Source organism: Portunus trituberculatus, chromosome 42 (assembly GCF_017591435.1).
Source record: "Portunus trituberculatus isolate SZX2019 chromosome 42, ASM1759143v1, whole genome shotgun sequence".
Classification (NCBI taxonomy): domain Eukaryota; kingdom Metazoa; phylum Arthropoda; class Malacostraca; order Decapoda; family Portunidae; genus Portunus; species Portunus trituberculatus.
This window is the reverse complement of record NC_059296.1, coordinates 11,559,438-11,581,637: the sequence shown is the minus strand read 5'-3', so window position 1 is coordinate 11,581,637 and position 22,200 is coordinate 11,559,438. Positions and strand designations below refer to the sequence as shown.

Below are 22,200 nucleotides of genomic sequence, written 5' to 3'. Positions count from 1 at the left end.
GTTCCATCGCTAAGGCCACAGTTTCCTTTCCACCCAAACATCTCAAAGTATGCTAACGAGGCAGGCAGGGAGACAGGTGGTCCTCTCCTGACGCCGCGTTCTGGCCTCGGAGACACGATTAGGAAGGTCACTCTCGTCATTAGGTGTTTTCTGTAGGGGAGGAGAGGATGGTGAGGCGCCAGAGGAGGAGGATAAGTGTTTCATTGTTCCTAGAGTCTTTTTCCGCCTCGTTCCTGGTTATAGGGAGATCGAGCAGCCTTACCTTGCCTTGCCTTACCTTCCTTGCCTTGCCTTGCCTTGCCTTGCCTTGCCTTGCCTTGCCATCACGAGTCTCGGTCTGCAGCGGCGGTATGATAATTGCTGTATTGCTGAGGAATGGTGTGGGTGGCGGGAGGGGAGACGCTGTAACGAAAGAAGAGGGTCAGCGTAATGATTGTGGAGTGTTGTGTTATTTATCTGTCAATATTAGCTTGGGTGAGCGCTGTTGTGTGTAATTAAGGGTTGAACTGACAGCCAACCCTGCAGCCACTCGGAAAGTATAGGTACACACACACACACACACACACACACACACACACACACACACACACACACACACACACACACACACACACACACACACACACACACACACACACACACACACACACACACACACGTGATGTAAGTCTCTCTGTGCGCGCATCTGTGTGTATGGGTGGCTATGTGCGCACGTTTGGGCGTGGCGGTCATGGTAGCTGGCGGACGACGAAACTACTGCTACAAATTACATTCGACACCCCTAACTTACTTTTTGTATCTTTCCTTACGCGCATCAAGTACACAGGTCCAAACAGCTCTTATTCCCTCCCTACACGCACACCATGATGCAAATACTGTATCTCAATCACAACCATTTTATACCCTCTCCCTCGCGGCTTCAGCTCACACAGAGGAGAGCCAAAAAAAAAAAAAAGAATGAAAGAAGAAACGTGATGCAGTAGATCCATTCACAGGCAAGTAACGGCACCTTTTATGGGTTAGGGAACACTTGTCAGCACCGCGCAGTGCATCCAAGTGGCGATAAAAGTCTCTTATAACAGGCTCCTCTTGTCTCTCCGTTGTACTCTATTGGTTTACAGGATCGTTCTTGGGTTATCAATCTTTTCTAAGAGGGTGTTGCTTGTGTGTCCCCCGCGCGTCCTCCTCCCACACAGAACAGGCAGCAGGGAAGATAATGATGTTTCCGATTCGCTTTAAGATTTTTCGCTTCGTTTTTTCTTTGAGGATGAAGGGCATTACCAGAGAGAGAGAGAGAGAGAGGCAGATTTTGTATTTTTTTGCGTTTCTTTAGTAATTTTCTTCATCTTCACTTTTCTCATGTTTAAGTAGTGTGTTACTGATCATTGCTCCTCCCGTTAGGTTACCTTCGCCTCAGAGCACCGCCAGCAGTACCATCACCTGTCACCACTTCCTCTCCTCGTCACCACCTGCTTCTCCTCATCTTCCTCCTCCTCTTCCATCTCCTTGATCCTCCTTCCCGAAATTATTGCAAGTATCTCCAATTTGTTATATATTTCCTCTTCCTCTTGCTCCTCATCCTCTTCCTTCCACTTCGCTATCCTGTCTATGAGCTGTAGTTAGAGTAGGATAGTTATACAAAATTATATCCTAGTGAGAACCTCAAGGACTTTGCTGTTTTGTCTTCCTCTGTATTTGATATTGTATTTATATTTTGTATTCCTGCATCTTCCTCTTTGTTCGTTTTTCCTCCCATGTAATTCTCTCCATTCGTTTCTTTTTCTCTGTTTTCCATTATCTTCCTTACCCTATTAACTTTTCTTTCACCATCTCTTTCGTTTACCCTTGTCCTTTTTCTTCCAACTTAAATCATAACTTTTATTTTTCATCTCTCTCTCTCTCTCTCTCTCTCTCTCTCTCTCTCTCTCTCTCTCTCTGGATATTTTGTTTTTACCACTCATTCCTCCTTCCCAAGTATCGACGCATCCTCTCGCGTCGCCACACTTCTTCCTTCTCACGTTGGTCTGGCTCTCATCCCGCGTGCGTTCTCTCATCGTAATCACTTCCTAGTTTCCTGCTGCATCACCCTCCTTCACATTTTCTTCCCAAGCATTACGATATCTTCTCATTCTGTCCGATTTGTGTCATTTGTGTGATAGATTACGTCACAGGATTTCGTAAGAAGTTCGTGCATTGATTTTTATTGTGGGATTTGATGATGTCTTTCTAGTTATATCTGTAAAATTTGAATGAATATTTACGTGTATATCCCTGTATGTGTGTGTGTGTGTGTGTGTGTGTGTGTGTGTGTGTGTGTGTGTGTGTGTTTTTTTTTTTTTTCTAGTCATAAATCTGTAAGGTTTGAGTGAATATTTACGTGTATGCCCCTGTATTTGTGTGTGTGTGTGTGTGTGTGTGTGTGTGTGTGTGTGTGTGTGTGTGTGTGTGTGTGTGTGTGTGTGTGTGTGTGTGTGTGTGTGTGTGTGTGTGTGTGTGTGTGTGTGTGTGTGTGTTTGTGTGTGTGTGTTCTAGTCATATATCTGTAAAATTTGAATGAATATTTACGTGTATGCCTATGTTTGTGTGTGTGTGTGTGTGTGTGTGTGTGTGTGTGTGTGTGTGTGTGTGTGTGTGTGTGTGTTTATTTTTTCAAAGAGGGAAATTAAGATGGTCATTGCGTTTTTATGATCTCATATTGCGTTTTATTACTTGTTTACGTTTATAAGAGCGGTAAGAAATGGTCTTTATTTTTTTTATTTAACCATTAGGTATTTCACACACACACACACACACACACACACACACACACACACACACACACACACACACACACACACACACACACACACACACACACACACACACACACACACACGTACTTATATTTAGAACTATTTGGGTGTGTATGTGGAGTGTGTATCAGGAACATTGGCGACTTTTGGCCTATGCTGAACGAAAATATATCAGGAGACAGAATGAAGCGAGCTGAACTCAAATTCTATAAACTGAAAATAAAAAAAAAAAAAAAAAAAAGTAAATGCAGCCAGCCGTCTTGCTTCATCCCTCTTGCTTTCCTTCCTTCCCCTTCTCTCTCTCTCTCTCTCTCTCTCTCTCTCTCTCTCTCTCTCTCTCTCTCTCTCTCTCTCTCTCTCTCTCTCTCTCTCTCTCTCTCTCTCTCTCTCTCTCTCTCCACACACAAGCAGCAGCAGCAGCAGCAGCAGCATCTAAGTATGGCCACAGGAGCTGAAGTGTCTCAACCTCAATGTTTCGAAAGCGTTGCTCCGCCATCCATACGTTCACTGACTCAGCGGTCATGACGTCACACCTTTACGTCATCAACTCACCGTATAAACAAGGCACTTCCCTCTATTGGTGCTCTTACGTACGTTCGCTGTATTAATTCTACCGGTGTTTTGTTATTTTCCTTAGTTGTTTACACCATTGCTGAAGTTAGTAGGGGTTGTTTTGCTTGTAGTCTTTTCCTTTATTTTGTTGTTTTCAAATGATTTCGTAGTTTTGAGGTTGAAATCTCAATTAATCAGTCAGCCAATAGATCTTTAATTCATTCGTTCATTCACTCATTCATTTATCGTTTCGTTCGTTTAGTGCCAGTGTGAGTTATTCAGTCAGTCAGTCATTCAGTAAGTCAGTCAGTCAATAAGTGAGTCAATCAGTCAATAAATCAAGGAATCAATCATCCAGTCATAGTCTTCTTCCTCTTTTCTTTCTCACTCCGCTCCCTTTCCTTCCGTTCACTTTTCCATGCACTCAATTTTCACTTACTCTTCTTTATTTGTTCTTTTCGTTACCTCGCCTTACCTTTTCTTCATTCCTTTTAATAAGAAAAACCGGTCCTGAATTACACTTTTTCTTGTATTATCTCTATTTTCTATCCTTTTTTTTTTTCATCTGCGTAATTATCACCTAAACTTTTGTTCTCATTTAATTTCTTGCATTTTGTTGTCCTATTCTTCCATCTGACCAGCGGAAAATACTTTACTGTAGTACTCCATTAGAAAAATACATACAATGGAACCATAAAAATACTTAATTATCGCATCATTCCAATATATTATCTATGAGTACATATTAAAGGCTGTTAATTCGTGTTAGAGAGCGAGAGACAAATAAATACTCTAAAATAATAAGGCATGGTTGAGACAATACATATGAGAGAGAGAGAGAGAGAGAGAGAGAGAGAGAGAGAGAGAGAGAGAGAGAGAGAGAGAGAGAGGAGGGGGAGGGAGGAGAGAGAACGAAAGGAAAGGAAGGAAGGAAGATGAGGCAAGGGAAGTGTGAGGCGACATGAGAAACAGGAGTGACGAAGCAGAAGGTAAAGGAGGGATTGATAAATTGAGACGGCGATGAAAGTGGCATGTACACGTGTAAGATAGATAGAGAGAGAGAGAGAGAGAGAGAGAGAGAGAGAGAGAGAGAGAGAGAGAGAGAGAGAGAGAGACGGATTGAGTGATAAGTATTTTTTTAAAGAAAACGAACAAGGAAGCAGAATGTATGAAGAAAACACGACACCCACATAAGCAAAAATATATTCCAGAAAGCGTATTATATGATCTAAACCATCTATTATATCTAAACCTCTATTATTTTCAACTGCTATTTTAGTGAGGCAGTTGATATGCATCCTTGAAAAATATCTCCTCACATTTTCATAATCACATTTTTTCCTTTTTTTTTTTTTTTTTTTTTTTTTTTGAGAAAATGGAAAATTTATGTTCATTTTCTATTGTGAGTCATGCAAAATTTTAGCGTAAACTACAAAGGCGATGTACAGTATAGAGACGATATTTGGATAGGGACTGGTCAGTGCAAAGTTATGGCGCTGAAAGAACGTTTTTAACCCCTTCAGTACTGAGACGCATTTTTACATTTATTTCTAGGTATGATTAGACGATTTTATTTATATTAGGAAGGGTCTATGGTGGTCAAAAGATTAATTAATGGCCACAGTCTTCAGTATTCTAATCCCAACATGTGTTTGGGAAATATAAAATCGTCAAATAGTAACCAGAATGAATATGAAAACGCGTCCTGATACTGAAGAGATTAAGTTACCTGCAATTGTTTTGTATAAGAAGTGAATGTGAAATGCTTGAAGGCAGCTGGGACGTTGTTTCCTTGTGTTGTTTCTCTATTTCTTCCTTCCTTCATTTATTCATTTTTGCTTTTTTGTGTTTTAATCTATAAATTATTATTGTTATCGCTGTTATTGTCATTATTGTTATCTTCATTGTTACTATTTTCTTTTTTGTTCTTCTTCTTCTTCTTCTTCTTCTTATTATTATTATTATTATTATTATTATTATTATTATTATTATTATTATTATTATTATTATTATTATTATTATTATTATTATTATTATTATTATTATTATTATTATTATTATTATTATTTCTACTACTACTACTACTACTACTACTACTACTACTACTACTACTACTACTACTACTACTACTACTACTACTACCGCCATCCTCACTGCCACAACCTCAACCATCATTGTTATTATTCCTATCACAAATACTACCTCCATTACTACTACTACTACTACTACTACTACTACTACTACTACTACTACTACTACTACTACTACTACTACTACTACTACTACTACTACTACTACTACTACTACTACTACTACTACTACTACTACTACTATTAAGCCTGTATGTCTTTCAGCATAGTTAGAATCCCACGCATATATTTTCTTATATTGCTATGCATGATGTTTAATGTTTGTGTGTGTGTGTGTGTGTGTGTGTGTGTGTGTGTGTGTGTGTGTGTGTGTGTGTGTGTGTGTGTGTGTGTGTGTGTGTGTGTGCATTATCATTATTAGTTTGGATATATATTTTATTTACCTCACTCTCTTGTTTTTGTCTATCTCAGGAGAAAACCCGATGCGTTGCTCCATCGTGAGTCCCTTTACTGGGGATAGGTTTCACATGGTTTCTCTCTCTCTCTCTCTCTCTCTCTCTCTCTCTCTCTCTCTCTCTCTCTCTCTCTCTCTCTCTCTCTCTCTCTCTCTCTCTCTCTCTCTCTCTCTCTCTCTCTCTCTCTCTCTCTCTCTCTCTCTCTCTCTCTCTCTCTCTCTCTCTCTCTCTCTCTCTCTCTCTCTGTCTCTCAGGTGGATATTCTATATCAAAGTGAATGTATTCTATATCAAAGCTGAATGTTTGTGTGTGTGTGTGTGTGTGTGTGTGTGTGTGTGAACATGCCTGTTTGCACATGCTTTTGTGTTTAGAGGTAGCATGAAATGAGTTATCAGTATCATGGATAATAAGAACAAGCCACAGTAGCATGAATTGTGTTTTAGCCATGAAGGATCAGGACTGGTGGAGAGCCAACACTCCTTGAGGCTGAATATATACACTGGTAAGGGAGTGACGCCTGCTGCCACGCCTTGCTGCAGTCAGGGCCTGGGACTGGGGAGGGTCAGCGGCCGAAGTTGCCTCCGTGGTGATGATGATGGTTGTAGCCGTAATCATAGACAGTTTTGCAAGCAGCAGGCAGCGTGCGGGTGGCGAAGTAAGTGACATACCGATGTTTTTCTATCGTGGACGTCACGAAGTTAGTGTTTATGATGAACCTTGTTGTGAAGACTGTGCTTGTCCGGCCTGAGAAGCTCTGAGTCCTCACTACTGTGCGGACCACTGTACTCACCTGAGACTGCCCACTCACGGTCACCAGTATAGGAACGACCTGCTCCGTAAAGATGGTGGTTGGCACCACTTGCGTCGATACTTGCGTGCTGAATACCTGCTCCGGTACCGTCACTATCCTGGTGTTGATCTGAGAAATCTGCTGAGTGCTGAAAACCGTGGATATTTCCTGGTGGACCTGAGTGCTAGTTACGATCTGGGTCTCGGTCTCGGTTTGCATAACCTGCGAGAACACTGTGGTGGTGACAGGGAACACCAAGGTAGAGGTGATGACATTTGTCACTCCTGGCTGCGTAATGGTGGTGGTGCTGATGCTGGTGCTCACCACAGTCTGAGTTCTCACCGTCTCCTCTCCTGGAATGACGAGGGTGGATGTCACGGTGCTGAACACACTGCTGTCCACGGTGCGGGTCTGGCCCGCCACCTGCCGAGTGGTGGTGACTGTCTGTGTTTGCAGGACTGTGCTGATCACCTGTGTGGGAATGACCAGAGTGGACACGATGCTCCTGGTTGTGGTTGACGCCACTTGTTGCACCTGCGTCACTACCTGGGTTTGGACCTGCAGTTCTGTCTGCACGACTTCTTGTGTCAGAACGACGGTGTTTATTTGACCACCAACCGTCACTACTAGGGTGCTTATGACTCCCTGGGACTGAGTGACAGCGACCGTTTGAAAGACAACGGAGGGCACCACTTGGGTCTCCACCACTTGGGAGAAGACTGTGGTGAAAACTTGCTGTGTTAGGACTCTTGTTTGGGTGACCGTCTGTATGTTTCCATTTTGAACAGTGGAGGGAATAATGACGGTGGAGATGACCAATTGTGTGTTGTACACCACAGAGGGTTGACACTGGGCTGGGCCAGGCTGATTGGGCGCCAGGTAGTTTGGGGAAGGATGCAGACGGGTCCTTGAGCCATATGTTTGCCGCGGAGGCCGGTCAGCGTCCCCGAGCACGTGGCCCTGCACCAGCAGCAGCAGCAGGAAAACCCGCATCCTGGACCAATGAGAAACAAATTATTACATTCCGCTAACTGATCAGAATGATGAAAACAAGATGCAGATAATAAGGATCAGCACAACACTCACCATGCCCGTGGTCACTGCCGCGTTGCGTCATGGTGGAACACAAACACACTACTTTCAGTACACATTTTACAATTTAATATACATTACATTTATACAACCTGTTTTTGAGTCTTGTGTTGCTACTGTTGTGTGTCAGTGTGCCTATAATCAAAAGAACTGAAATTCCATGTTCGTTTGAAGTGAATTACTTAGAAATATCCATAGTCGACAACAGGCCCGCAGGACCCTGTGACGGTTTTCGTCACCACGACCTTACGGGGGCGCGTCACGGTCTGGAACAAGACTTGCTGGTGACCACGTGTCCTCAAGATTTCCCTAGTGAAGACACTGTCGCCTCCCGACACCTGAACGAATGAGGTCTGTGTCACCTCCTGGATCTGAATATCACCCCCCTCCGTGACAAATGAGGTGCTGGTCACGGTTTGCACCTGCGTGAAGGGCTGGAGCAGTGTCTCTATGATGGTGCTGAAGGTTGTGGTGGGCACTACCTGGGTCTCTACCACCTCCTGAGTTATAAACTGTGTTTGAACCTGTGTTTGAGTGGCGGTGTTGGTGGTGGTGACGATCACCTCCTGAGTGGCGATAGCGGTCTCCACGAGGGTGGTGAAGGTCGTGAAGGGAATGAATTGCTGGCTCTGTACCAAGCTAGTCCTGAGAACATCATCACCACGCATCACGGTTGTCTGAATCTGCTGCTGCACTACTGTCGATGTTACAAAGCGGGTGGTGCCCGGCGCGTCAATCGTCACAAGGGACGTCTGCAGCACGGTTTGAACTCGCGTCCGCACCACGTCAGGTCCGGTGATTGTAGATACGCTGGTATGAATTTGTGTTTCCGTCACCGTATTTGTGAAAGACTCTGTGATGGTTTCCAACTGAGTACGAGTCACTTCCACAGGCACCACCTGCGTCCTGACTTGTGTCTCTGTGACGAAGCTGACTTGGGACTCGACGCGTGTGGTGGTGACAAAGCGTGTCTCTTGCGTGTCAGAGCCTTGCACGGTCTGCGTCACCAGCACGTCACCGAAAACGGTGGTGGTGCTCTGCACAACACTGGTCTGAAGCTGGACTTGAGTTTGCACGGCCGTCTGTAGGAAGGTGGTGGGCACGATCTGCTGTCTGAATATTGTGGTAGTGACGACCTGAGTGCTGATGTCTTGCACGGTGGTAACGTGCACCGTGGTCTGTAGGCTTGTTTCGAACACCACAGAGGTGATGACGGGACACTGAGGATTGAAACCTCGATTTGGCTTGTAGTAATAACCTGCCCTGGGCGAGGCGAAAGCCAGGCAGGCCATCAGCAGCGTCGCCGTCAAACGCCACATCCTGCAACAAAGAGAAATTCCACAGGTTAGAGCAGCGGTGATTGGAACCCCCGCGTCTCGCCAACTCATTTGGGAATAAAGTCCAATCACGCGCCGCTTCCCTGTGCAATTTCTCCGTGCGGTGTGGGTTGTGGGCTGACCCGAGAGGACTTTATCGCCCAGATGAGCAGAGAGACGCAGATATTCCATTATTTATCTGTTAAATTTTGAAACAACACAATATCTTTCATCATGTATAGTTCCGAATTACAGTGTTCGCTTTGCGAAGCACACATTTATTTATTGATAATTTTCACACTATTGATGTAACACTTCGCATCGCGTAATCCACAAGAAAGAAAGGAGTCGTGTGTGTGAGTCGTGTTTGAAGAAGGAAAATAACTTAGTAATTACAAGAAAGGTGGAAAGGAGACAAATACAAGTAAAGACATCTTTTGAGCTTATTTGACCCAGCCATCGGGAACAAAACTCTCTCTCTCTCTCTCTCTCTCTCTCTCTCTCTCTCTCTCTCTCTCTCTCTCTCTCTCTCTCTCTTTTCATAATTTTGCGGTTATTTCTATTACCTGATATTTCTACAGCCGTTGAATATTTCTTCTTTTCTTTTTTCTACATATATTCTATCATGTTTTCTTTCTTTAACATTCTTTCTTCTACATGACATTTATCTCTCTCTCTCTCTCTCTCTCTCTCTCTCTCTCTCTCTCTCTCTCTCTCTCTCTCTCTCTCTCTCTCTCTCTCTCTCTCTCTCTCTCTCTCTCTCTCTCTCTCTCTCTCTCTCTCTCTCTCTCTCTCTCTCTCTCTCTCTCTCTCTCTCTCTCTCTCTCTCTCTCTCTCTCTCTCTCTCTCTCTCTCGAAATCAAACAAGCACTACCAGTAATCACAACACACACATCACACATCCTCTTCGTCATGTTCATCTCCTCACCTGCACGCATTCCAGAGGTGCAGGAAGTTAGACAGACACCATCACTCACCAAGCACACTGATCCTTCTTTCCTTCACTTTATCACCTCCCATCACGAGACACATACACCACTCAGGCTCCACGCACCGTCACCACCTCAGGAACACCAAAAATCAATCCATCACCTGTCACTAACACTCCTGCCTCGTACCTTAAGACTAGAGTGGAAGGAGACAGACAGATAGGACGAACTGCACTCTGGCAACGTCCCAGTCCTAGTGTGATTCGTGTCCCCGATATCACGCTTTATAACATAGACCAGCCAACGGGAGAGGGAGGCAGGGCGATGGGGGTGAGGCGTCGCGTGAGTCACGGTTATCACGGGTGAAGTTGGCGATGCAGGAAGGAAGGAAGGAGAGAGAGAGAGAGAGAGAGAGAGAGAGAGAGAGAGAGAGAGAGAGAGAGAGAGAGAGAGAGAGAGAGATTTGGGAGAAGTGACATGTAAAAGAAAGACCGTGAAGGGAAGAAAATATAATAGAATTTATATAGAATGAAAAAAAAAGGAAATATTCTGCTCCCATAGAGATATCAGGCAATGGAAACAATCGTACTATTATGAATGATCGCAGTAAGTGGAGGGAAGAGAAGGACAAAATATGTTCAAAGCTAAACCAGATGATGAAATAACAAACAGGAAAGGTGAAAGACAGAGATATCACTCACGAAATGGAGCCAAATTTACTAGGCCAGTCGAAGTGACACAATATAAGGATGATGAACAAAACTACAAGTAAAAGTTTTATTATGACTTATGGAGAAACAAAAAAATAGAGGATAATTGCCCAAGAATAATGAATGATGGAGAAAAATTACAAAAAATGAAGGAAAATTTAAAGGAGGGGAAAAAAAGCCACTGAAATGTAAAACTCCGAAAAAAAAATAAAGGATAATGGGAATGTATACCCGGAAAGAAAGATGGGAGGGACAAACATGGAGGTAGAGGGGAGGAAGGGGTCATGAGTAAGGATGGTGGGGAGGGAAACTGATATATTTTAAATGGAGGATGGGGAGCGAAGGGAGAGGAGGAAATAGAGGGAGAGGGTGGAAAAGGAGGAGCTACAACCGAGAAGCAGTAGCATGGTCACGTTTGCATGCCTTGGTCAGTCTGAAGGTCTTCTCCCCCCCTTCACAATGACCTCTCACTTCCCCCTCCACTCTCACCTCCACCATCTCCCTCTTTCTTCCCCTGTTCCCTCCACCCACTACTTCCTCCTCCTCCCCCTCCTCTCCCTCCTTTCCCTCCCTTTCCCCTCCTAACCAGTGGGTTCTCCGGAGGGTTCCAAATGACCTAACAAGAGAATGGAAAAAGATCTCCAAGGTGAGGTAAAGCACAGGTTATTTTTTTGTGTGTGTGCACGGTCGTGTGACATACGATACGCTTTCTGTTCTCTCTTTTTTCTGTCTTTCTTTTATTTCCTTTCTACGTATCCTTACCATTAGACGCTTTTTTCTTAAATATTTCATGCAGAAGTTTATATTGTGTGTTAAAGATGTGTAAATTTGTAGCTCCTCTATGACGTTTTCTATCGTGATATCTATTTTGCTTTTCCAAGGACGTGTCGAGAGCAATGTATGAAGAGTGAGTAGTGAAGAATAATGAAACGACACGTGCCCTTTCCTAAGGAAGTCCAGTGCTCTTGCTTGCTTGTGTGTGTGTGTGTGTGTGTGTGTGTGTGTGTGTGTGTGTGTGTGTGTGTGTGTGTGTGTGTGTGTGTGTGTATATATATATATATATATATATATATATATATATATATATATATATATATATATATATATATATATATATATATATATATATATATATATATATATATATATATATATATATATATATATATATATATATATATATATATATATATATTAAATGTGTGTGTGTGTGTGTGTGTGTGTGTGTGTGTGTGTGTGTGTGTGTGTGTGTGTGTGTGTGTGTGTGTGTGTGTGTGTGTGTGTGTAACATTATGCACAAAAACAAAGACAAATGTGTATGTGTGTGTACGTATAATCCGCTTTTGTTGAGAAACAAACTTTAATGAAATTTTACTTTAGAATAATCGATGTGCTGAAGGAGAAGGTTATCCCGGGGTGGTTCTCAGAGACAGAGATGAAGTATCATAGGAATAAAAAAAAAAAAAAACTCCATTGACCGCTCTACATCTTGAGGTGTCCTTCAAGAGAGTCAGTAAAGGATACGGAAACAATGTTTGCAAAAAATAATGTGTTATTGAATGTTTAAAGCCATATTACTTCAGGAACAAAAAAAAAGGATGTCCTGTGGACTCGGGGCTGTATGCTGTTGGTGTTCTTCCCTGGCCTGGGCGATGCTACATTACTCCTCCACACTGCTGCATGGCCTTCACTCATTCTTCTTTAAATCATTGTTTCTCCTCCTCGTGCTTTTAAGCGGCATACGAAGGATGCCAGAGCTTTCTCAGTCCTTAGAAAGATCCAGGAGTTGAATATTGCTTACCTTTAGTACTGTGTTGCGCTGTCTGGGTCAGTGTAGAGAGAGTCTTGTTACCTTCCTTACTCCTGGCTATCTAACATGGAATACTGATAAAACCTGGCCTGTCTAGAAGAAGGTCCAACTAGTGTTTTACTTCCGTTTCGGCATCAACTCTACCACTTTCTTCGAGTGATTCTTACCTGAGCGCTGACTCCTTGCTGAAATAGTTCGCACCGCAATTAGTTATATCCAGACTCGCAAGCACCATCAGCCAGTTCACACTGCCACTCTTCGTATGTGTGTGTGTGTGTGTGTGTGTGTGTGTGTGTGTGTGTGTGTGTGTGTGTGTGTGTGTGTGTGTGCATGCTTATATAGAAATAGATATAGTTTCATTTGCTGCAGTGCGAACAGTCCTTGATCAACATCCTAGAGTTTAACCTAAGAAAATAAGTCTCGTTGGTGTGAAGACAATAGAGTATGTTGGTGGCCCTGAGTCATAAAGAATGAGGAAATAAAGTAGTACATTTTTATTAAATACATTCAATATACGACGAACCTATGATACTTCTTTTAATTTTCTGTGAAATTAAAACCATACAGGAAGTATGGGTGTTGGTCCTCTTAATGAAGATGTCGAGCCAAACCTTTGATAATTAGTGTTTCTGTAGAAGGAACAGGAGAGGCTACCTCCAGTTGTCCCGTTCGATGCTTTCCTCAGCGCCCCAGGGCGTTGAAAGGCTCTGCCGGAGCTTTGTAGTTGTAGCCACTGGAGCAATCAGGCTGGACGGTGGTGGTGGCGGTGATTGTGTTGTACACAGGTCTGTAGGTGGTGGAGGTAACGTAGTTGGTGTTGAATACGGTGTTGGTAACGTACTGGGTGCGGGTCCTGTCTGGAAGGTATTGAGTACTGTAAGCAGTGCTGGTGACTGTCACGTATCGAGTTGGAGCTGGCCGGTAGACAGTGGTCTGGATGGTTTGCTGAGTGTAGATGGTTGTGGGCACCACCTGTGTAGACACCTGAGTGCTGACCACCTGCTGGGGCACCGTCACCGTCCTGGTGACGTACTGGGGCACCTGCTGCGTGCGGTACACGGTGGTGGTCTGCTGCTGCACCTGTGTGCTGGTAACGTACCGGGTCTGTGTGTTGGTGAGCACCACCTCAGAGTAAATGGTGGTGGTGACAGGCACAACCTGGGTGCTGGTGACGACTCGTGTCTCTCCTGGCTGGGTGACGGTTCGGGTGACAACATTGGTCCTGTACACGGTGGTGGAGCGCACCACATCGGGGGCGGGAATGACCGTGGTGGAGTAGACAGTGCTGTACTGGGTGCTCTGCACGGTGCGGGTCGGTCCTGGAATCTGCTGGGTCCTAGTGACCGTCTGGGTCTGGTAGACGGTGCTGTAAACCTGCTGGGGCACCACCTGAGTGGACACCACGTTTATGGTGATGGTGGTGGGCACCTGCTGGATGCGGGTGGAGTACCTGGTCTGGTACTGGACTTGGGTCCGGACGACCTCTTGTGTGCGTGTGACGTAGTTGACCTGAGGAGAGACAGTGACGACCTGGGTGCGCACCCTGTCCTCCGTGCGGGTCACAGTCGCTGTCTGGTAGACGGTGGAGGGGATCTGCTGGGTTCGCACGACCTCCGAGTAGACGGTGGTGTACACCTGCTGGGTTCTGTAGTCTGTCCGCGTGATGTACTGGACGTTGGTGACGTAGACGGTGGAGGGAACCACTTGGGTGGAGTACACGACCGAAGTCTTGTAAATAACAGGGATCTGACAGTCGGACTCTTCTTTAGGTGGTAAATATGTGAGAGAAGATTCCAAGTCAATATCATTGCCGAAAAGTTGTCGACGAGGCCTTTCGACGTTAGCTGCGCTGGCACAGCCCACCAGCAGGACCAGTAACAGACACCGCATCCTGTGTGTGGAAATTAAGAATCATACATTAGATTACTGAACCTGTAAACACAGATCTATTGCTTAGTCACGAAAAAAAAGTTGTATAACACTTACGTGATTTGATTTGGAAGGAATCCTTCATTATACATAGGGAAAATCTTAAAAAAGAAGTTCTTATAATGTATATTTGCCATTTAGATAAATACAAGTTTATGGTGTTTGTTAGTTACAAAATGGCGCTCTGGCCGTACTCTGGCAGACAACAAGCCCACCTCTCCACTGGATGTGGAACTAACTGGTAACTGTGGATATTATTTATTTACTTTCAACTAGAGCGCTAATGAGTGATTTTGGCTGTTAAGTTCAATGAATTCCAATGGAATGGCCGAGTCGTGTTGGATAATTATATGGTTTGTCTTCTTGGGTTGAAAGGCACTGCGGGTTCGACGTAGTTGTACCCACAAGTGCCAGTGACGGTCGTGGTGACGGTGACCTGCTGGGGTCGGTTGACGGTTTGGTAGACAACGCTTTGCTGCTGCTGAGTCTGCACCACCTGTTGGGTGATGACACGGTCCTGGCCAGGCACCTGCACCACAGAGGTGCGTGTCACCTCTTGAGTACTGAAGACGAGAGACGGGGTGACGTACTGAGTCTGCACCACCGTCCGCACCTGGGTGAAGGGCTGCACCTGGGTCCTGTAGATGGTGGTGTAGATGGTGGTGGGCACCACTTGGGTACTCACCACCTCCTGGGGAACGACCTGTGTGATGACTCGAGTTTGAGTGACAACGTTGGTGCGGGTGACGACCTGCTCGCGTGTGGCGTAAGCATTTTCGTAACGGGTGTTGACGGAGGTGAAGGGGATGACCTGCTGGCGCTGGACCACGCTGGTGCGGATCACATCCTGGCCCTGGACGACGCTGGTCTGGACCACCTGGCGCACGCTGGTGGAGGTAACGTAGCGGGTGTTGGCAGGCTGCTGCTGGCGGACCACGGAGGTCTGGACCACGGTCTGCACGCGGGTGCGGACTGTTGTGGGGCCAGGAACGGAAATTATACGAGTAGCTCTTTCTGTTTGAGTTTGGTAGTTGGTAGAAGTTTCAGTTACAGTCTGAACTTGTGTGCGGGTGACCTCGACAGGTACAATCTGTGTCTGTACCTGTGTCTGGGTGATGTAGCTGACCTGGGGCACCACGCGGGTCGTGGTGATGTAGCGAACCTCCTGACGGGGAGGACTGGATATGGTCTGGGTCACCACTCGGTCCACGTACCGAACTGTGGTCTGTTGGATCACGCTGGTCTGGTACTGGATTTGAGTCTGTACTCTGGTTCTGTATATCGTCGTAGGAACCACTTGCCGTGTAACAAGGGTGGTGGTTCTGTATTGTGTACTAACTCGATCGACGGTTTGAACATCGACGGAGGTCTGAACGCTGGTCGTGTATATCGAAGAGATAATTGGCGCGACCTGACATATCTGTTCACTTGGAACTGGTGGGAGATATTCAAGGCCAGGTTCGGGATAGTTGTATTCCTGCGCAGAGGCGGAGACCAAGGAGGCCAGCAACAGCGTCGCCGTCAAACGCCACATCCTGCAACAAAGAGAAATTCCACAGGTTAAAGCAGCGGTGATTGGAACCCCCGCGTCTCGCCAACTCATTTGGGAATAAAGTCCAATCACGCGCCGCTCCCCTGTGCAATTTCTCCGTGCGGTATGGGTTGTGGGCTGACCCGAGAGGACTTTATCGCCCAGATGAGCAGAGAGACACCGACCTACCTACCTATATATATATATATATATATATATATATATATATATATATATATATATATATATATATATATATATATATATATATATATATGAATCTTTGGTAATTACTGTAAGACTAGATGTTACTTAGTTTAATCCTAACAAAGACTACATGGACGACATGACTAGTGAAGTATATTATTCAAGAACCTGAAATACATAGAAAAGTAACTGTCATTCACTTATGCTAAGAATTTAGAAGGTTAAATAGTACGTACATGCTTTTTTCCACTATTACTACCACCATCCCTGCCACCATCCCATCACTACTGCCAGAAATAAATGCGTTCTTCACTCGTTAATTCCTTTTCATAGATCATCGGTGTTTCCCATGACACTGAATATCACCAAAAAATAAATAAACTAACACCATTTCTCTCTCTCTCTCTCTCTCTCTCTCTCTCTCTCTCTCTCTCTCTCTCTCTCTCTCTCTCTCTCTCTCTCTCTCTCTCTCTCTCTCTCTCTCTCTCTCTCTCTCTCTCTCTCTCTCTCTCTCTCTCTCTCTCTCTCTCTCTCTCTCTCTCTCTCTCTCTCTCTCTCTCTCTCTCTCTCTCTCTCTCTCTCTCTCTCTCAATAGAGAAAAACGAAAATAGAATTAGTCAAGACTAGAGTGAAGGATCACTCAGAGAGAGAGAGAGAGAGAGAGAGAGAGAGAGAGAGAGAGAGAGAGAGAGAGAGAAAGGGGTGTGGAGACGAGAGATGAGCCAGAGAACAAGGAGGGAGAGAGGGAGGGGCGAAAGGACGAAGGGTCAGGAAAGGAGGGATAGAAGGAGAGAGGGAGGGCGGAGGAAGGGGGAGAGAGAGGGAGAGAAAGGTAAGTGGGTGTCTGGCAGGATTCCAGGTGTAACAAGGACCTTTCCCTGTATCCTTATCGAGATTCACTCCTCTCCTTACACCTGATCATGTGCTGCTCTTACAAACTATGGTCCTATCCGTCTATTTTTCATCTTGTTACTCTGTTTTTTTTGTTACTGCTGCTGCTTCTACTTTTTTTTCTGCTCCTCCACCTGCTATGTTACTCCTCTTCCTCATCATCTCCCACTTCTCTTCTTCTTCCCTATCTCCACATCTTTCTCTCTCTCTCTCTCTCTCTCTCTCTCTCTCTCTCTCTCTCTCTCTCTCTCTCTCTCTCTCTCTCTCTCTCTCTCTCTCTCTCTCTCTCTCTCTCTCTCTCTCTCTCTCTCTCTCTCTTCTCTTTCTCTTCTCTCTCTCTCTTTCCTCCTCCTGCTTTTCTTCCTCCTCCTTCTTTTACCTTTCCTTTTTTCTTCTCCTCTTCCTTCTTTTACTTTCTCTTCTGTTCCTACTCCTCCTTTCACATTTCCCTCCTTTACTTTTCCTTCTTTTCCTCCTCCTCCTCCTCCTCCTCCTCCTCCTCCTCCTCCTCCTCCTCCTCCTCCTCCTCCTCCTCCTCCTCCTCCTCCTTCCCTTTGTCGTCGTCTTTTTTCTTTCTTCTCTCCTATTGCCTATTCCTGCTGCTGCTCCTTCCACTTTTCTTCCTCCTCCTTCTCTTCCTCCTCCTCCTCCTCCTCCTCCTCCTTCCTCCTGCTCCTCTTTATAATGTGATCGTGTTCTGTTCGTTCTTCCTTTGTGTTCCCATGTGTTCCATTCAGTCCGTGTCTTCCGTCTCCACCTCATAGGAACTTGTCACCACCACCTATTTACGTGTTTTTTTTTTTTTTTTTCTCGTCGTTTTGTCGTATTGTAGCGCATCACGTCACTTAAAACCGCTAAGTACGTAATGTTAAATAAGACAGTCGCATAGTAATTCTACAACTTAACAAAATGAACTTGATTAAATTATTTTTTTCATTTCACTTCTATCTGCGTTCACTCTTAATACGCTGTAGCGAAAGAGAGAGAGAGAGAGAGAGAGAGAGAGAGAGAGAGAGGGAGAGAGAGTGAGAGTCTGAGAGTGACGAGGCAGTGAGAGTGTTGGACGAGAGTGAGAGTGACTGAGAGGGAGAGTGGTCAGGCGAGAATGTCGTGGGATACAGGTGGAGGTAAGGGAGAGCAGGTGGATGAGTGGAGTGGAGAGGGGAGGGAGGAGGAGGAGGAGGAGGAGGAGGAGGAGGAGGAGGAGGAGGAGGGTAGCGGTAAGAAGGCGAATGTTGGTGCTAATGGAGAAAGAAAGTAGGAGAGGCTGCGGAGAGGGAGAGATAGAGAGAATGGGAGAGTGGAGAAGGAACACAGTGTGGTTGATGACGCGAAGGAGAGGCTGGGATAGGATGAGTGTCGGAGGAAGGATGTGTAAACAAGATAATTGGTGAGTGGTCAGGTTAAGGGAATCTGTGGAAAATGTTATAGGAAATTGAGGAAAAAGGTAGAGAAGGTTAGGTTAGGACAGGTAAGAAAGTTGTGTGTGTGTGTGTGTGGCAACAGCAGGGAAGGAAAGGGAACAGGGAATTACCTCATTAGGTGTGGAAAATATGTGCCGAGAAAGAGGAGGAAATTAACACGGTGTTATAAGAGAAAGTGAACGAGGGTGGAAATGGAGGGAAAAGGGGAAAAAAAAAGTAAAGGGTGATTTAAAAGGAAATGTTGTGATGAAATAAATTTTAGGATAAAGAAGGGAAAGTCTTCGTCATAAGGTTCTGGGAAGTTTTTTTAATTAAGACTCTCTCTCTCTCTCTCTCTCTCTCTCTCTCTCTCTCTCTCTCTCTCTCTCTCTCTCTCTCTCTCTCTCTCTCTCTCTCTCTCGTGTTTCAAATATACCATTTACATTCATTATTTATTTTTTTCAGTATTCCTACATAAAAACAACAACAAAAGTACTTTCAATGATTATTTTTCCCTATTATCCTTCCCCTGAAAAATACTTTGCTCGATACATTGTCAGTACAGTGTATGTAGTGTACTGTGCGAGAAACACGAAACTTCAACAACCCAGAGGAGAGGCCATGTATCGCCCGTCATGGAGGCATAAAGTATTCTTGCGAACGCCACCTCGGTAACGTCGTTTTTGTGTTGCAGCGTGGCTTGACGCGTGTGGTAATCCTGTGAAGGAAACAAGACAATACCTCGAGCGTGTCAAGTTTCGGTTTGATGTGGTGATTGTAGTGACGTTTTTTGGCGAGCGAGTCTGACTGGAGTTTTGCAGCTTTGTGGCGACACAAGACTCAAAGCGATTGGTCACATTGCTTGTTTATCTCTGCAGAATTCACGCTGTAATGATGTGAAATCAGCAATGCAGAGTGATATTTTTTTCTTAGACACGCGGTTCATTGCACTCCACACACAACCGTCGCTTGCCAGGCGGGGCTGAGCGTGGCAGTGCTGTGACCTCCACCTTCACGGCGTCGCGCCACCGCCCGTGCTCCCACTCTACTCCTTGTGTTTAGTTTTATTTTGATTCCATCGTCTTATTGTCTGTTTTCATTCATGAAGTTTAGTATTACTCAATATTGAACATTTTTTATAGTAATTTATCCAGTGTAGAGTAAGCGATGCTGAAAGAGTGAATGTATGAAGACACTGAATGACGAGGCAGGGTCGGTGCCCCGGCCTAGCTGGCAGGACAACACTGCCCGACTTGCGGCAGGTTTGCATGCTACTGTTGTCAGAGTTAAAATCACTGACTTTCGCGTCTAATACATACACATGACTGTTTTTTAGTTGATTTGATCATGGGTATAAGTTCAGTATAGCAAATCTTAAACTCGTTAAAAAATCAATCACATAACATTTTTTCTACCACTTCGACCATCCCAACACTCGTAATACTGTGTAACGAACCAACACCTTTAGTCTTCCGGCGGGAGTCATGAGCCACTGTGGGATCTTGTTGGCGAGGACAGAAGCCAAGAGCAGGTCAGCACGTACCTGAACAGTTGAAGGGAAGGTGAGAGCTTGACAAGTGATCACCTGGTGGAGTGCAGCGACTCTGGCCTCTCGAGTTTGTTTGCACGTATTTATACACGGGAATGGCGCTCCAACGGTCTTATTACCATTTTTTCTAGGTTTCCAAGCTTGATCAGAGTGGATTATGTGGGAGGGGCGATGAAAGAGGCGGGGCTGCCCTGTCCTGGCGGGAAGGCGTCTGGACTGGCGTTGCTAGAAAGGCTCATTACTTTGTTACATTCTTTTGTATTGCAGCCAGACTGGCGATACCTTATCACCTTTACTTCACTCCACCATAGAGGCTACTTTTGAAGCAAAATAAGCAGTAAGCAATGAGGAGACTGACCAACAGGAACCGGCAACTCCAGGTCAGCCAAAGGTCGAAAAAGCAGACCGAACCAATCAGAGGGCGGATGGGGTGCCTGGTAACCCCGCCTCTACTGCAACGCACTGGGATGGACAACGCTCCTCCTACAAGGCTAAACATCCTTTGTATGGGGAGGCTGTGTTATGTCCTGGGTGACCGCACTGACGAAGGATGGTGGTCTGTGGCGGGACCCTGGGTCTTGGGAGGAGGAGGCGGGAAGGGCGGCTGGGCAGTGAGGCATGGGAAAGGAGGGAAGGGACGAGGAGAGCCAGACTATCAGTGCAACTTACGATCTAAACAACGACACTTTACATCTCGTTAAGCAACACTCGTCCTTGTCCCTAATTGAATCCTTCTCTATTGGCGACAATATTAATAATTGCTTACTGTATTCGTCTTATACAGCTGTTGTTCACTTAAGGATACTTACTTGTGTATTTATTCATAGTATTTAATTCATTTAATTGCTTTCCCCTCAGTAAATTTGTCTGTCACGCGTTTCTCTGCCCCGTTACTGTTCTCATTGGGGCTGAAAAGTATTCTACGTAACCTCATTCATACTTCACTTGTTTTATGATACAGACGTGATCTCGATTTCTTTCAGACATTACATTCGTATCTGACTCCCAGCTGGTATTTTCTGCAATGTCTTGGGATATTTTTGGCATTGGCACCTTTAATTTCCTTTCATATACTCAAGATTATGTTGTCACAATGCATACCTTAACATTATTTTATAGCTGATAAAAGTCAGTGTCGCGTAACTGAATGCCATAACATACTAGCGAGTGAAAGCCCGAGTGGAAGAAAAGATAATAATACAGTGCTATCATATGCCTCGTTTCTGCGATCAGGATTTCACAACATTCAAAGCAGCTTGGCTATTTCTCTCCCTTGCCAAGAACGAGTCTTTCCTGTAGTGCGACTTAACTAAATTACCTTGCAAAGTCTCGCGTGTCAAGGATGTGGGTCACGCCGGCCCGCGGAAAGCATCGAGAAAGAAAGAAAAAAACAAAAAAAAACATGAAACGCTTGTTGGTGTCCGAGGCGATTAAATGGCCGATGACCTTGAAGGCGATACACCAATACTGTTGCAGGTCGGGGGAGAGAGAGAGAGAGAGAGAGAGAGAGAGAGAGAGAGAGAGAGAGAGAGAGAGAGAGAGAGAGAGAAGTAACATGGTATAAGATGGAATGTAGTAGTATTTTCCCAAGGTGTTGGTCATCACTCTTGCGTCAATGCTTTCTGTTCAGGGAGTCTGTGATACTTATTTAGTTAATAGTTCCCCATGAAGCAGATATGTATTTCTTTAGCGAGCTCAGGAGGCGATCAAGATCACACCTTGATATTTACGTAACGGATATATATAGGAAGTTTTTTTTCCTAATTGGCTTTATCGTGGAGTAAAACGTGGTCGGTATTCTTTTTTATTAAATTTATATTAATATAAATTTCTTGAAATTTCAAGTTAATTTGAATGGAGACATCTTAAAATTGGACCTATTCTAGACTTCATCAGTGAGTATCGTGGTGTGAATTCAATAGCGATTATTGTAAACCATCTGAGACTGGCGTTGACATCTCCACAGGACCAGCCAAACCCCGAGACCGCGCATAGCTTATTAGTGTTTGGTCACCAAGTCGTGAGCACAGCTGGCATCGCTGTGGGAGGCGAGGCGAGGCGAGCCCATGTGGAGGTCAGTCACCCTTTAATGCGTCAGGCCTATTTTACAGCGGCTTTTGATGCTACGATATGAGGAACTTGACCAAGCAAACA

General features: G+C 44.9%; 2 protein-coding genes across 4 annotated transcripts; both read right to left on the bottom strand.

The window, feature by feature from the left end:
- Nucleotides 1-7,809: 7,809 nt before the first annotated feature.
- Nucleotides 7,810-10,260, bottom strand: LOC123517598. Its single transcript, XM_045277860.1, has 2 exons — nucleotides 10,206-10,260; nucleotides 7,810-9,091 (listed from the first exon to the last, which is right to left on the bottom strand). The coding sequence occupies exon 2, from the start codon at nucleotides 9,088-9,090 to the stop codon at nucleotides 7,954-7,956; it is 1,137 nt and encodes a 378-aa protein (XP_045133795.1). The 5' UTR covers nucleotide 9,091; nucleotides 10,206-10,260; the 3' UTR covers nucleotides 7,810-7,953.
- Nucleotides 10,261-13,015: 2,755 nt separating this feature from the next.
- Nucleotides 13,016-20,192, bottom strand: LOC123517648 (agglutinin-like protein 4). Of its 3 annotated transcripts, none has more exons than XM_045277953.1 (2): nucleotides 20,041-20,189; nucleotides 13,016-14,427 (listed from the first exon to the last, which is right to left on the bottom strand). In XM_045277953.1, the coding sequence occupies exon 2, from the start codon at nucleotides 14,424-14,426 to the stop codon at nucleotides 13,218-13,220; it is 1,209 nt and encodes a 402-aa protein (XP_045133888.1). In that variant the 5' UTR covers nucleotide 14,427; nucleotides 20,041-20,189; the 3' UTR covers nucleotides 13,016-13,217. The 3 variants fall into 3 exon arrangements, with proteins under 3 accessions (XP_045133888.1, XP_045133889.1, XP_045133890.1); XM_045277954.1 differs by having other exon boundaries at nucleotides 19,960-20,070; XM_045277955.1 differs by lacking the exon at nucleotides 13,016-14,427 and adding an exon at nucleotides 14,580-16,000 and having other exon boundaries at nucleotides 20,041-20,192.
- Between the last annotated feature and the right edge of the window lie 2,008 nt (nucleotides 20,193-22,200).

What these genes read in the sequence shown, in the direction of transcription:
- LOC123517598 (XM_045277860.1), bottom strand. Translation starts at nt 9,090, where the DNA reads ATGTGGCGTTTGACGGCGACGCTGCTGATGGCCTGCCTGGCTTTCGCC.
- LOC123517648 (XM_045277953.1), bottom strand. Translation starts at nt 14,426, where the DNA reads ATGCGGTGTCTGTTACTGGTCCTGCTGGTGGGCTGTGCCAGCGCAGCT.